Below are 14756 nucleotides of genomic sequence, written 5' to 3'. Positions count from 1 at the left end.
AATATAAAGATTCTTTCCTTCCTCTAGTTGTTGAAAATTCTGAGAGTTCCATCAAATGTTTCCTCATCCTCATTGTCTGTAGGCTTTCTTTATGTAATTCCTTCACATGTATTTTAAAACTAAATTTCTGCCATGTCTTCCAACTTCTCATTCATATTTGCACCATTTTATCTTTGTGCACTTCATTCTGGGTGATTTCTTACTATATTTAAATGACCTAATTTTCTCCTTGTTTGTGTTTGCCTCTGCTAAGGCCAGATGTTTCACTAGTTCCAAATTAATTTTTATGCTAGTGTCTTTTGGGTTCTTTAACACATAGGATTGGTGACTTCAATGCCATGCCAAAGGGGGGTTCTAATTGCTCCCACAGAACTCTTTATCTACCTTTGACTTCTCATAAAAGACAAGCTTTCTTGCCTTTTATTTTTGACAAAGGAAAAACTATCTTGTTATCATTTCCATGCTGATTACACCTCTGTGGGATCTGGATTTAGACAGCTTCTCAGTATTAACTGCTCATTTTCCATAGGCTAGAAATATTGCCTCCTATCTCCATGTGGAATTAAGCCTTGGCCCCCAGTCAAGACAATATAAACCTGTATGTCTTTATCTCCAGCTCATTGTTGTTTAGCTCCTTTTTTTGTTTCTGGGTGATTTCCATTTCATGATTATGAATTTGGTTATACTGCTGTTTCTAGAGAAGGTACATATTCTATCATTTCTGTGAGTTTCAAGTGGTAAGAGGGAAGCTTTCCAAATCAGTTTCCTGTGCTACTGATTGAAAATTCCTCAGATATGTTTATTGAATTGGATTGTGTAGGTGACATGTCATGCCTCTTAGATACCTGAAAAGGGGCCAAGGGTATAGCTTAGTGGTAGAGCACATGCTTAGCATGCACAAGACCTGGGTTCAATCCCCAGCATCACACACACACACACACTCATACATAAAAATACCTGAGATATTACAGTTTTATATTGCTTCCAGATGGAATGTGTGATTACAACACAGTTATATTGTCCCTTTGCCTAGTTAATGGTACTTTTCTTTATTTCAGCTCAAAATTTACCTCCTTATGGAAGTTCTCCCTGTCCTCTCTCTTCCTCCCTCAGAGTGTGTCTTGATCTTCTAATATGTACTCTTACATACCTGTGTTCCATTACTCTTTGTACTCATGTGGAATTATAGTTATTTATACACTTATGTGATTGTTTGATTAATGTACATATCTTGCTATTGGTGAACTTCATGAATTCAAACACCTAGTCTGTTTTTCCTTCCACTGTATGCCTTCCATTGGTGCTCAATAAAGACTTATTAAATGAATTAATGCATACATTTCTACAATGACTGTATTAATCTCATATTAAAATTAAATATTGTCCTATTTAGAACAAATATAAACATATACATTCTGGACCAGTGGTTATTAATATCTTTGAGGTCACACTTCTCATTAAGAACTTGTTGGCAGTTATAGCCTCTCTCTCTCCGAAAAACCCATATGCATCCTTCTCTTACTCCCAGTACACAATCATTTCTACAATATTCAGGGGGTTATAGACTTGTTAACCTGGTCTAGGTTATTCAGTATGGTGAGCAAGTGATAGTTCCCTGGACACTGGTCTAATCCTTACTGAGGAGTGACCAGGGAGAAAGGCCATTGGCAGGCAGCAACTCTGCAGCAAGACTAGGCTCCTCCTGGGATCCCAAGAGATTCAGAATTTTGGCCTCTGGTGGGAGGCCTTTCAGACTGCACACTTCCATCTAGGTAGGAGGCAGTAGACAGGTTCCAAGGAATTTTCCACCCAATCACTGCAAATAAGGGCAGACAGCAGGCAGATCTAGGGGAGCTCTATCCTCATCAATTACTTCTCCATACTTCATGTAGGGATCTGTTCTGGTATCCATGGCAGGAATAGTGTTCCCCACTCTACTGGGGCTAAGAACCTGTGAGGGAATTTGGGAGAGAGAGAAAGGAACTAAAGGAATTTACTCAGGTCACCACCTTGGTCACCTGCCCATAAACATTTTTGGAGTAAGCAATCCTCAGGTTCATGAATGTAGTGGATGAGAGGATCTGTGACATAGGAGGGAGGAGAGAAACAGCACACCTTCCCCTCCCTTTGATAGGACAGGGAGGATTGATCATCCCTGCATCCTTCATGCCTGTGGCTCCCTTGGTCTCAAAGTTCTTCCTTTTGCCCAGAGTTGAATCTCATTTTTCAAAAGGATGCAGTCTAAAAAAGCAAATACTTAAACTGAGCATGTTTATAAAACATTTTTTCTCTTTTCTTTTTTTTTATGGTACTAGAGATTGAACCCAGGGGTACTCAATCATTGATCCACATCCCCAGGCATTTTTATGTTTAATTTTGAGACAGAGTCTTGCTGATTTGCTTAGGGCCTCACTAAATTGCTGAGGCTTGCTTTGAACTTTCAATCTTCCTGCCTCAGCCTCCTGAGTTGCTGGGATTGCAGGCCTGTGCTACAGTACCCTGCTTATAAGACACTTACATAGAAAATCAACATATCAGTGAAACTTAGTTAGATTAAGGCAATTGCATAAAGTAAAACCTCTCTTTTAAGTTGGAAATTTTTTATGATAGTTTTCCCCCAAATTGATCCCTTGTCAATTTTTGAAATGAAAATAACTTCATTGTTTTTTTTATAATTGTAAAAATGATTACATGCTGATGTTTGTTTTGTAAGGCTGCAATAGTACCCCCAAAATGAGGAATATGTACAAATCTCATATTTTTTCTCTGCTTCTATGGCTGACATTTTGCCCATTCTCTAGCATCCATCTATCCCTGTCTGCCTCTCTTTCCTTATATTTTGGTGGATTTACATGGTTGTAGGGGAAATGGAAGACAATACTGACCATGGGTATTGAGAATGGAGGGAGATCAGGATAGCCCCAAGAATGGCAAATAAGAGTGAAAACTATTGTCCAGTGAGGATACTGGGCACTGAAATCCTGGAAGATGTCTTTGCATAACATTTTATAATTCCCTCCACAAAGCTCTTGCACGTTGTGGCACAGAGTGCTACTTTTCCCTAATATCCATGTTCTCTGCTTTCTCCTGGGAAACCAGGTACATTATAGTGTACACAATGTCTCTTATGATTGGACGCATGCATGAGACTGAGTTCTGGCCAGTGTATTGGGCCAGAAATGCTGTATTCTAGAGATTCACTCATTCAACTTTCCTATGTGTAATTTGTGCTGTCTCTTCTCTAATGCATTGGTTGAATGGAGAGAACTTTGAGGACCTAAAAGAGGAGGGAGCCACAGGTGAAATGAACCTCCCTGCTGGCCTGGAACATTAACTTCAGACTGTGGTGAATCATATATATATATATTTAAATAGCCATACCATTTTTGAGTCTTTTGTTATAACAATTTAGATTTTTATGTTACAATGTTAATGGATTTCCTTCTTTCCTTCCTTCCTTCCTTCCTTCCTTCCCTTCTTTCTTTGTTTTTGGAATTTAGGAGATGAGAATTACACTAACCATTTCCCCCCTTCATTAGCATACTATCTTCATTGGTCTAATCAAAATACTTTCCCTGTTTTCTCTATTTATGTATTTAATACTTTATTTCCATATATATATTCTTCACTTCCATCCTCCTCCTCAGAGGCAACAGTTCTAATATATTTATTGTGTATTTTTGTTTGTTTGATTTCTTTTAAAACGTTGTTTTGTGTGCATGAATTTATGTAGTAATATAGTGCTGTGGATCTCATTCTAGTTATTTTCCCACTCAGTAGTATTTTTTTAAAGATCCATCTGTTACTCTGTGTAATCTAGTTTCTACTGTTGAATAATGTACTACAGTGTTCATCCTCCTTAATTTACTTCTTCATTTTCCTGGAAATGGAATCTAGACTGCTTCCAATTCCCTGTTACCTCAAACACTGTAATGAACTTCCTCATGCATATCTCCTTATGGACCTATGTGTGAAGTGTTCTGGAATGCATATGTATAAGAAATGTGATTGATGGGCCACAGGGTATATGTATAATTAATTTAAGTACTGCAAGATTACTCTTTGGAATAGGAGATCCAGTCTAAATTAATCAGCTCTGTTCCTTTAACTCTGCACCACCAGTAACTCTTGATCTGACCCAGCTTTCAATTTATAAATGGATTACATTTTAATTAGCAATTATCTGATGAATAATAATTTCAACATTTCTTCATGTTTGTGTGTGTGTGTGTGTGTGTGTGTGTTTGTGGGACTGGGGATTGAACCCAGGGGTGCTCTACCACTAAGCTACATCCCCAGCCCTCCCAGACACTCTTACTTTGAGCCAGGGTCTCACTAACTGCTGAGGCTGGCCTTGAACTTGTGAGCCTCATTCTGCCTCAGTTTACCAAGTTGCTGGGATTACAGGCATGCACCATAACACCTGGCTCCTCTTCATGAATTTCTAAGCATTTTGGTTTTCTCTTCTTCAAATATAGTTTTCATATATTTTATCAATTTAGGGCAGTATATGTATTCCTGTCCTTTCTTTTGGATTTTCAGGTGTACTTTGCATATGTTAGTTTTTAATCCTTTGTTAAAGACATTGCAAGTATCTTTATTCTGTCACTTATTAACTTTGTTCATGGTATTCTTTATTGAATGGAAATTCTCATTTTTACACAATCAAATCTTTTGACTCATAGAATCTACTTCTGATTTTTCTTTGTGGCGATATTGATCACACACCCAGTGCCTAGTGTATGCTATGCAGGTGTGCTACCACAGAGTTATAATTCCAGTCTTCTACTACTTCTGAGGTTTTGTTTAAGGAATTGCTATCTAATTCTAGGCTATAAAGATATTTTCCTATGTTATTTTCTATTTGTAATTTTAGCTTTCATAGTAAGATCTTTCATTCTCTCGAGTCCAAATTTATACTTGATGTTAGGGAGGGGTTTAGTTTTATTTTTCTTTGGATACTCTTTCCAATATCATATGCTGAACACTCCATTGAGTTTTGGTTCCAATTATATATTATGTTAATTTTCTACATTTATGTAAATCTGACTTTAAGCCTATTTATCTTTTCCATATTACTTTAATTAGTATGGTATGGCAGGGACAGCTAATAGTCAACAAATAATCTTTGTAATTACTTACTTTCTCAGCCTGCCTTGTAGTTAGATTGGGGCCTTATGACGCAAACTGGATAAGGTGCTATAAGTAAAAGTGATGTCAATGACTTCTGGGCCAGTGTTGCCTAAACTGGACACTTCATAATAACATAAACAATTAAGGCTATAAATTTCTCCTGAAATATTGTTTTTACTGAATCCCACACATTTCATATTTGTTATTTTAATTGTTAAGTTTTCAATATTTCAAAATTTGTTACATCTTTTTTTAACCCATGAATCATTAAAAAGTCTATTTGAAAATTTCCAAACAGATGGGCTTTTAAAATGTTATTTTGTTATTTGTTTCTTTCCTAATTGCATTTTGACCAAATAATGTGCTGTTTATGATATTGACTATTTGAAATTTGTTAATAACATTAACTTTTTGAAACTTGTTGGCTTTAGGGCCAACAATATGATTATTATAAATGTTCATCATATGGTTGGAAAAAAGCATATAATCATTATTGGGTGCAAGATTCTGTATACATACTAAATCAACTTGTTGATTGCATTGTTCACTATTTGATATCTTAACTAGTTTGTTCTCTTTGCCTTTTACTTTAGAGAAGCATGTTGAATTCTCTGATGTGATTGCTGATTTATTCCTTTCTTTCATAGCTCCATAAGATTTTTTTCTTCATATTTTTGAGGTTATTTTATTAAATCCTCACACTTTTACAAAATTTTGGTGAATTGTAACTTTTATCATCATCTTAAAAACTTTCATTTTGAATACGTATGTATTTACAGGGAATTGCGGGAATAGTAAAAAGAAATCTTCTGCACCTTTTATACAGTTTCCCCCCATGCTTACATCTTCTGTAACTTCCACAATTTCAAAATTAGGAAACTGACATTAGTTCAAAATGTGCATATAGTTCTATGCTATTTTATCACAGTACTGCAATCAAGATACAGATGTAGTCTATCACTGCAATGATCTCCTTTGTGCTACAACTTTCTGGACACACACACTCCTTGTTCCACCATCCCTAACCCCTAGCAATCATTAATCTATTCTGAATCTCCATATTTTTCCATTTAAAGAATATTATTAAAATGTAATTGTACAGTATGTGACATTTCAAAGTTTTTAATCCACTCATTACAATGCCCTTGAGATCTGTCCAAGTTGTTGTTTGTATCAATAGTTCATTCCTTTTCATTGCTTAATAGTGTTCCATGGTATGGATGAAATGCAGTTGTTTAGCCATTCATCTATTCTTTAATAATGCTTATGTGATGTAAATTTTTCAATCCTTTTGGTTCCAATGTTTCTACATGCTTTTCTTTAGCATGTAGCCGGATTTTAAAAATTTGGTAGTATATTTTAACTGGTAAATTTAGTGCATTTTCATTTATTGTTATTACTAATGCATTTGAGTTCTGTGCTATTTATCTTGCTTTTGCAAAGAAGTTTCGCTTTTTCTCATTTCTCATCTTCTTTCTATACCTATTTCTTTTATTTTAGTGATAACTCTTGAAATTTTATCTTTCATGTCTAACTTAAGTCTGGGTATAATCAATGTATTATCAATATATTGACAATAGGTGAGACCTTCAACTGTGATAAATCTGGACTGATTTAAACTTATGTTCTTAAGTCAGACACATTCAAACTCTGCAATTCTACTCTTTTTTTGTTCTGATATTGCAATTTCACCTTAACCTAAGATTTTTTAACATTTCATAATATGAGACGCATGTGAGAAAATTTGCTATTTTACTTATAAGGCACATGGATATTATTTTTCAAAAGCTCAAAGAGGCTTAGAATTTCCTGAATCACCTACTGTGATCATCTTCACTCCTAGTTTCACTAAGGAAATATGATAAGGTGGTGAATTAAACTAATATTACAATGAAGCAACAGACAATGTTAAATTTTAAAATCACTCTTCAAGAAGTCTAACAGCTTTAAGTGAAATGGGATTCTTGTAGTAGAAGTCCTTAATTGCTCTGTTTTGTCTTTTATATTGAATTCCATATTCAAGTTTATTCATATTTTTCATTGAAATTTGCTCAATGTCCTTAGAAATAAATATATGCCTCTTCTCCATGAAATTGTTTTAAAGGAGCAACAGCCTTGTCTCTGAGAACATATTGTCAGAGGGAAAGCATTTATTTATTTATTTATTTATTCACTTATTCACTTATTCATTTATTTATTTATTTATTTATTTATGCACCAGGGATTGAAATTAGGGGCACTTAAACATGAGCCACATTCCTATTTTTGAGACAGGGTCTTTCTAAGTTGCATAGGGCCTTGCTAAGTTGCCAAGGCTGTCTTGGAACTTGCAATTCTCTTGCCTCAGCCTCCTGAGTTGCTGGGATTACAGGCGTGTGCCATCACACCTGCCTAGGTTATTCATTTTCAACCCAAGATTGTGAAAGAAAATCTCATTTGCACTTTGACAACCTCAACCCAAATATTCTTGAGAGTCTATTATTTACTATTATATTTGTAGTCTTACTCTTAGTTTGCAGCCTTTTGCTTAAGTGCAAACAGGGAATTTATGGAAAGATACTGAGATATTTCTTACAGTAAGAAAAAGGTTGAATAACCTAGACTGATAGTAGGTAGAAACAAATGTAGCTCTTGGAACCCTGAGAGCAGTGATTTACATCGCTTCATCCTTGCGCTCTGCCACTAAAATGATATCCCTGTATTCTCAGTCCTTGCATTTATGAGGTCATATTCTTAACTTCTTCCTGATCTAATTGTTCATGCAGAACAATAAATCAAAGTAGGGAGAGCAGGACTATTCAGTGTAAATATAGTTGTGAGAACTGTCCCACCACACCTATGACCTGGACACAAAATGTAAAAAAGGTACAAACTATAGTACAGAATGTCTAAAGAATGTTTCAAGGGTCAGGAATAGAAATATATATAGCTAATGCCAAAGTTTTAGTTTCTATTGTTATTATTTTATCAAGTTAAATATTTCAAAGAACTATTCTTTCAAGTTTTTGCTACAGCTGGACTATGCTGTTGATTTATCACATGTGATGTGACTTAAAACACAGAAACACAGACTTTAGGGAATGAAATATTTGTCTACCACGTGATTCTCTGCTCATTCATAAGGCCAGTCAACACATCTCTGTATGGAAATATGTTTCACCTAAAGAAGATATAAGTTTCCACTGTTATTCAGGGTAAAGGAAGAAGGTTGGATTATCTCAATAGCTGGAATCAAGCCAAGAGATGCTGATGCATCCTTCTTCAATATATCATCTCAAATTCCACCTCTATGCCACCCAGAAGAAGACATTAATGTTCCAGGACTGACATATTTTCAGGTTCTCCTTATTAAGAATTTAAGAAATCTTGAGTCTAACCTCATCTAGAGTCATCTTGTTACCACAGTAACGATAATTTTATCATGAATAAGATATAATAAACATTTTAAAATGAATCTCGATCTTTAAAAATTGAGTGTGTGACTATAAAGAATAAAATCACTTCTAGTAATTTCAGGACACTGCCTTGATCCATGCTAAGGCACCAACAGTTTTACCCATCATTGTTTTGTACCATTGGTGCAAGTGTAAACCCTGTGAGAACATCTAATGACATGCTAGTATTATTTTGTATTTAGTTTATATCTTACTGTTTTAGAGACCTGCAATAGTCCATGAGCTATGCATTGAGAACCACTGATCTACAATGTATTCTGAATTGTATGTAAAAAATACAGAGGCATACATTATAAACATCTGAAAAAATTTTCACCCAGTTTCAATTTTGTGAACTTTTTAAACTGATACCATAGGCCCTGATATATGGTGAATGTCTTTTTTTGTAAATACAGAAGTACATCATAATTTTTTTCTATGTTGGGTACCGGGGATTGAACTCAAGGACACTCGACCACTGAGCCATATCCCCAACCCTATTTTGTTTTATTTAGAGACAGGGTCTCACTGAGTTGCTTAGCAGCTTGCTTTTGCTGAGGCTGGCTTTGAACTTGTGATCCTTCTGCCTCAGCCTTCTGAGCCACTGAGATTATAAGCATGCACTACCGGGCCTGGCAGAAGTACATCATAATTTTAAAAATTTATTTTTAATTAAAAAATAAATATTTTACACATTTTTTGGGAACAATACAATGTTTTGATATATGTATACATTGTGGAATGGTTAAATCGGCCTACTTAGATGCATTACCTTATATGGTGATCATTTTGTGGTTATAGAATCTACTCTCACAGCAATATTCAAACATATAATATACTGTTATTAACCATAGTCTCCATGGTGTATAATAGTTTTTAATAGTTGCATTATATTCAATGTGAGAAAAGCATGTTGAGTTCAGAAAAATCTCTCAGACCCTTATCATTTTCTGTTTTCATTTCTTCAGTGGGCCGGTTGCAGGGAGGCCGGGGGAGAGGGAAGGTGTACTTGCTCTTAGGTGAACTGAGGAGTGGTGGTGGGGCTCCCCAAAAGATCTTACTACTACTTCTCTTCCAAAGGAAGGCAGACCTAGACCTCTACCTTTGGGAACTCAACCACTGGTCTATACCAATAGTCATTCTTTCTGCCACATTGCTTTTTTTTTTTTTTTTAAATTGGGGATTGCACTCAGGGGCACTCAACCACTGAGCCACATCCCCAGCCCTATTTTGTATTTTAGTTAGAGACAGGGTCTCACTGAGTTGCTTAACACCTAGCCATTGCTGAGGCTGGCTTTGAACTTGTAATCCTCCTGCCTCAGCCTCCCTCCTGAGCTGCTGAATTACAGGCGTGCACCACTGTGCCTGGACACACTGCTTTTTTTCTCATCCAAAATGGGAACTCCTTTTGTCATTAAACAGTCTTTACATTTGCCCAAGAAAAAGGGCAATGCTGTCAGGACCAGCATCAGATCATATAGATAGGTGGCATATGGCAGATCTCGGCTTTTTTATTTTTATAAGTCTCTTATAATTAACATATTTAATATTTCCTTTAGCCATAATCCCATTTTACCCTTCATCATGTCATTCTTGGATTATAACTTTGTAACAAATGTTCTCATTTCCAGTCTCCACCCCAACCCCATGCCATGTCCAATCCATCTTGCACATTGCTGCCAAATGATTGTTCCTTTTGTCAACAATGTCCAGTGTCTCCCAGAATATGACAGAACATTTCAATATCTCAGTTTAAGGGTCAATATTTATTTAAAATTTCCTCACCTTAAACTCTCGTTGTTCCTCTTCCCATCACTTCTATTCCAGGCAAACTAGCTTTCTTCCTATTGCAGGAATGGATTTCCCACTTTCTTGCCTTTCTTCAAACCATTTCCCCTCCTGGACTGCCCTTCCAACCTAGTTTATATGTACTCTGGCTCATGGAAGCTTTCCTCAGCAAGCTCTGCTTTATTTAACCAGAGAGCATATATTTGATAATAAGCACATGCTCATGTACTGTTAGTAATCCTTTTGTATTCATGTCCCTTATCTCTTCAGCTAGATTTCAAATTAAAGCATGAAGACAATTTCTTGTCATTTAAAACATACAACTTTATTGATGATACACAAATGAAGTCTTTGGTGGATAAATTCAAGTCAAAACAAATAATAGCAGAGTAGGCCATTCACGATGGACAGATTCACTGTCAAGTCACATAGAGGAACCAGTAAAAATATTCCATCTAAGCAGCACGATTAAAATCACAAATGTGTTTTCAGTACAAGAGGACTATTTGGTATTCATAAATGACTGTCACAGATAAGATCACTCTGGATGATACATTATTCAAAACTGGCAGCTGAAAGGATCCCTTTACTATACAAGCAAATGGAAAAGCAGTAACTTTCAATTTTCAATGCTTCCAGACTACAAGAACAAGGAATTTCAAGTCTTTTGAGAGGACACAACAATCAAAATTTGTTCACCAGTTTTATAACTTTCACTTTTACCAAGAGGTCATGGTGATTTGCTAAGGCTCGAATTTTCTTAACGCACACTCCAGATGTAGTGCATAAGTAAAAAAGGGAACCTTTGTTGAATTCTCTGTAGTTGAACACTTCTGCTCTGAGATTGTCATAGATAATCTCAAATAGAGTAAGGGCATTGATAAGAATTTCTGATTCCACGTAAGAATTATACAGGGAACTAAATGATGATGGCACTTGGGTACTGAGAAGTTTTTTAAGCATATCTGGATTTTCAGCAAAATTGGAAAGTATTTTCAAAATCTCAACCTTGATTTTCCCACCTCCCTGAGATAACAAACGGAAAAAGTTTGCAATGGAATTGACAAGCAGGTGCTGGTAGTCATTGGTAATAGTCATGTTCGTTAAAAATTTTAGTCCAACTACCTGTACTGCTGAGTTCAGGTTAGAGGCCATAATATCATCCATTACTTTGTTCATGTATACCTGAAGACGGCCCTGGTTTTCATAATTTTCACTCAAGTTATTCATGGCCATTAAGGCTTTTTCTTTAATGTGGGGATCAGTTTTGTTGATCATGTTTGCAATAATTGGGAGGCCTCCCAATTTGCGAATCGTCTCTTGGTTACATGAATAATTGGCATTGTTGCTCAAGGTGAGCAAAGCTACCTGTTGAATGAAGGGATCATCTGATTTCTGAAGCAAGGCAAGTACTTTCCTGAGATCTCGGACACCCAGAATCTCATCAATTTCATAAGGAAAGGGGCGCTTCTGAATGGGAACAGGTTTTTTCCCTCTCCCTCTGCGCTGGGTTTCTGGTTCAGAATCCGAATCCGACTCTGTGTCAGTCCAACCAGATTCCCCTTCCTCAGAATCAGGGACCTCTGCTAGGAAAGCCTCTCCCCCATTAGCGGAGGCTGCAGCAGCTGCTGCAGCCCCATCCCCAGGGCGGAATCCCATTCCCAATTCATCTACTTCAACCTTGCTTTTCTTGCTCTTGCCTTTGCCTCCAGTCCGGGACCGGGTTCCACCCTTGGCTCCACCTTTGGGCACAGCTCCAGTGGCAGAGGCAGCCTTAGGTATAGCCCCAGTGTGAGCCCCAGGGGTTGCTTTCTTGCCAGCTACTGCTGTTCTAGGGGACCCTGAAGTTCCAGGAGCCTCTGCAGCCCCAGTAGGTGCTGCTGACCCAGCAGGCTGTGTGGGCACAGGAGACTCGACCACCTCTGCAGGTGCTGCCATTCCAGAAGTCCGGGCTACCTCAGTAGGTGCTGCCACCCCAGGAGCCTCCACAGCTTCTGAGGCTGCTGCCACCACAGCAGATGCTGCTGCCCTGGGAGGTGCTGCTGTACCAGGAGACACTGCTGCTCTAGGAGGTGCTACTGCCCTGGGAGGCACTGCTGCTGCCCCGGAAGCTGCTGCTGCTCCCCCATGAGCTGCCACTGCCCCATGAGTTGCTGCTGCCCCTGGAGGTGCTGCAGCCCTGGGAGGTGCTGCTGCCCTGGGAGGTGCTGCTGCCCCGGGAGTCGCTGCTGCCCTGGGAGGTGCTGCTGCCCCGGGAGGTGCTGCTGCCCCAGGAGGTGCTGCTGCCCCGGGAGTCACTGCCGCTCTGGGAGGTGCTGAAGCCCTTGACGCCTCTGCTGTGCTGGGAGCTTCTGCCACTGCAGGGACCTCTGCAGCTGTGGGAGCCTCTGCCACTATAGGAGGTGGTGCCACTGAAGAGGCTGCTGCAGCCACGACTACTGATTCAGTCTTAGGCCCAACTCCAGCTCCATCTGTCTCCTGGACCTGATTTCCTGCCCCACTCTGAGCCTCAGGGCTAGACACAGCTGGGACCACTGCCTCAGCTCCTGCAGTATCAAGAGCAGAGGCTTCATCCTGAGCCTTGTCCTCTGCCCCGGTATGGACTGGGGCTGGGGGACTGAATCCTGGCCCAAGGTCAATAGTGAACCCAGCCCTTAGCCCAGCTTTAGCCCTGGCTCCAGTCCCAGCTGCAGCCCGGTTCTTGGGCTTGGCCAGTCTCTTCTTCTTCTGGTCTCTTCCCCTGGTGTATTTGTAGACGCAGTACCAGGCACCAGCCCCAATCACTATCCCTGCAGCTACACAGCCAGCATCCCGAACACGGCTCATGGTGCAACTGCTGTGATTCTCTGATCCAGGGTGTAGAATTGACTTGCCTAAGTGGAATGTGTGCACGTCAAGGTGAGGTCTTCAGCTCAGGCTTGTGAGTTTTGCTGAGGCTGTGAGCTGAGCAGAACCCTGGGGTAAATGTTAGAAATGAGGTTAGGGTGGGCTGGGGTTGTGGCTCAGCAGTAGAGTGCTCATCTAGCATGTGTGAGGCCCTGGGATTTGATCCTCAGCACCACATAAAAATACATAAATAAAATAAAGGTATAAAAAAATTTTAATAAAAAAAATGAGGTTTAGGGCTCTGGCTCCCTTTGTGTCTAACCAGGCCTACTTACAGGAGAGTTTAGGAGCACAACGCTTTGTGGGTGTGCTAGCATCCAAATACATGTGCCAAGGCCTGTGTTTGCTGATTTAGAGAACAGGTCCTATCTTCACCCTAGCTTGTCCTCTCAGTGAAAACAGAATTTCCTTGACCCTAGATGAGAGGCAGTATGAAGACTAGTGGAGAGTGAGAACTCTCAGATTCAGTCCTGAAGTCCCCACCCCCACCTGTGTAGGTGCCTAGATGGTACACATACCACCTTCCTGGGATGAGAAGCAGTTAGCTGTTTTCCACTGGACCTGCAGTTGCACAGAGCCTAAGAGGCAAATGGACCTGCAGACAGATAACAAAAGGCTTTTTTTGAGTCTTTGGTGAACATATTCTGGTTCCCTTCATGATTTGTATTCTTGTGGATCAAAATCCCTCCCCCTCCCCCCTACTAAGGTTCCTTTTTTCCTCCCTAGCCTTTTCTCCTTAAACTATTAACTAAGGTGAATGCCACACCCCTTCCTCTGCACCAAAAAATACTGGCCTGGGCAAGGGGTATCTTTTCAGGAGAAGATGCAGGAGGAGGAGCTATGGTCTTACTCTGCTCTGATTTCTGCCACACCCACACGACGGTCCCCAGACAGTTGCCACCCTCAACACTGATCTCGGAGGTTTCAGGGTTGCTTCTTCCTTCGGTTCAGTTAGAGCTTCAAGCTAAAGACAGACTAAAGGGCAGAAATACAGACTGCAGACGTTGGAGACTGAAAGCCTGGTGGATGGATCAGCACCCAGAACAAGATTCCTATTAATCGCCTTTCAGTATTATTCGCACACCAAAATGTTCAACAATTCTACCTCTCAATTCCCTCGTTTCCTCTATTCCTCCTATACCACCCCCAATCCCCCCTCTTGCGCAGGCTCCCCAGGCACTCAACCCCTCCTTCCTCTTTGCCCCGCCCCCAGCCGCCATTTCTCCAGGAACACCGCCACACCCCTTCTTCTGCACCCTAGCGGGAGGCGACGGGAGGCGGCAGGGGCGGGGGAGAAGGAGTGGGTGGGAATTGGTGAGATGGGGTACTTCTACCGAATGCTGGATCAGTCGCAGCATGGGGGATTTTAGCCAGTCGATCTAGTGTCACTCCCCTATTTTTTACTCCTTAACCTCCAGGCCTAGCGTTAGACTGCATTATCCTGCAGAACAGGAGCCCTAACGTCTGCCTTCTCGCTTTCAGGGTCGTGATTTTCCAGGGTTTCTCCGCTCTGGG

The 14756-nt window shown here is 39.7% G+C and overlaps 1 protein-coding gene across 5 annotated transcripts in view; it reads right to left on the bottom strand.

Moving 5' to 3' along the window:
• Positions 1-10654: 10654 nt before the first annotated feature.
• Positions 10655-14756, bottom strand: part of Armcx2 (armadillo repeat containing X-linked 2) — a 4796-nt gene continuing 694 nt past the window's right edge. The window contains exons 1-4 of one of the 5 annotated variants that reach the window (XM_048797314.1): positions 14092-14386; positions 13760-13836; positions 12639-13310; positions 10655-12605 (exon numbers count right to left, since the gene is read on the bottom strand). In XM_048797314.1, coding sequence (XP_048653271.1) covers positions 11040-12605; positions 12639-13181 — 2109 coding nt within the window. In that variant the 5' untranslated portion in view covers positions 13182-13310; positions 13760-13836; positions 14092-14386 and the 3' untranslated portion in view covers positions 10655-11039. Of the gene's footprint in view, positions 13311-13759; positions 13837-14091; positions 14387-14756 lie in introns of those variants that run through there. The other 4 variants (XM_015502284.2, XM_048797312.1, XM_048797311.1 and 1 more) reach the window with 4 other exon arrangements.

This window comes from Marmota marmota, unplaced genomic scaffold, assembly GCF_001458135.2.
Source record: "Marmota marmota marmota unplaced genomic scaffold, marMar, whole genome shotgun sequence".
NCBI classification, from domain to species: domain Eukaryota; kingdom Metazoa; phylum Chordata; class Mammalia; order Rodentia; family Sciuridae; genus Marmota; species Marmota marmota.
This window is presented reverse-complemented; position numbering and strand designations above follow the sequence as displayed.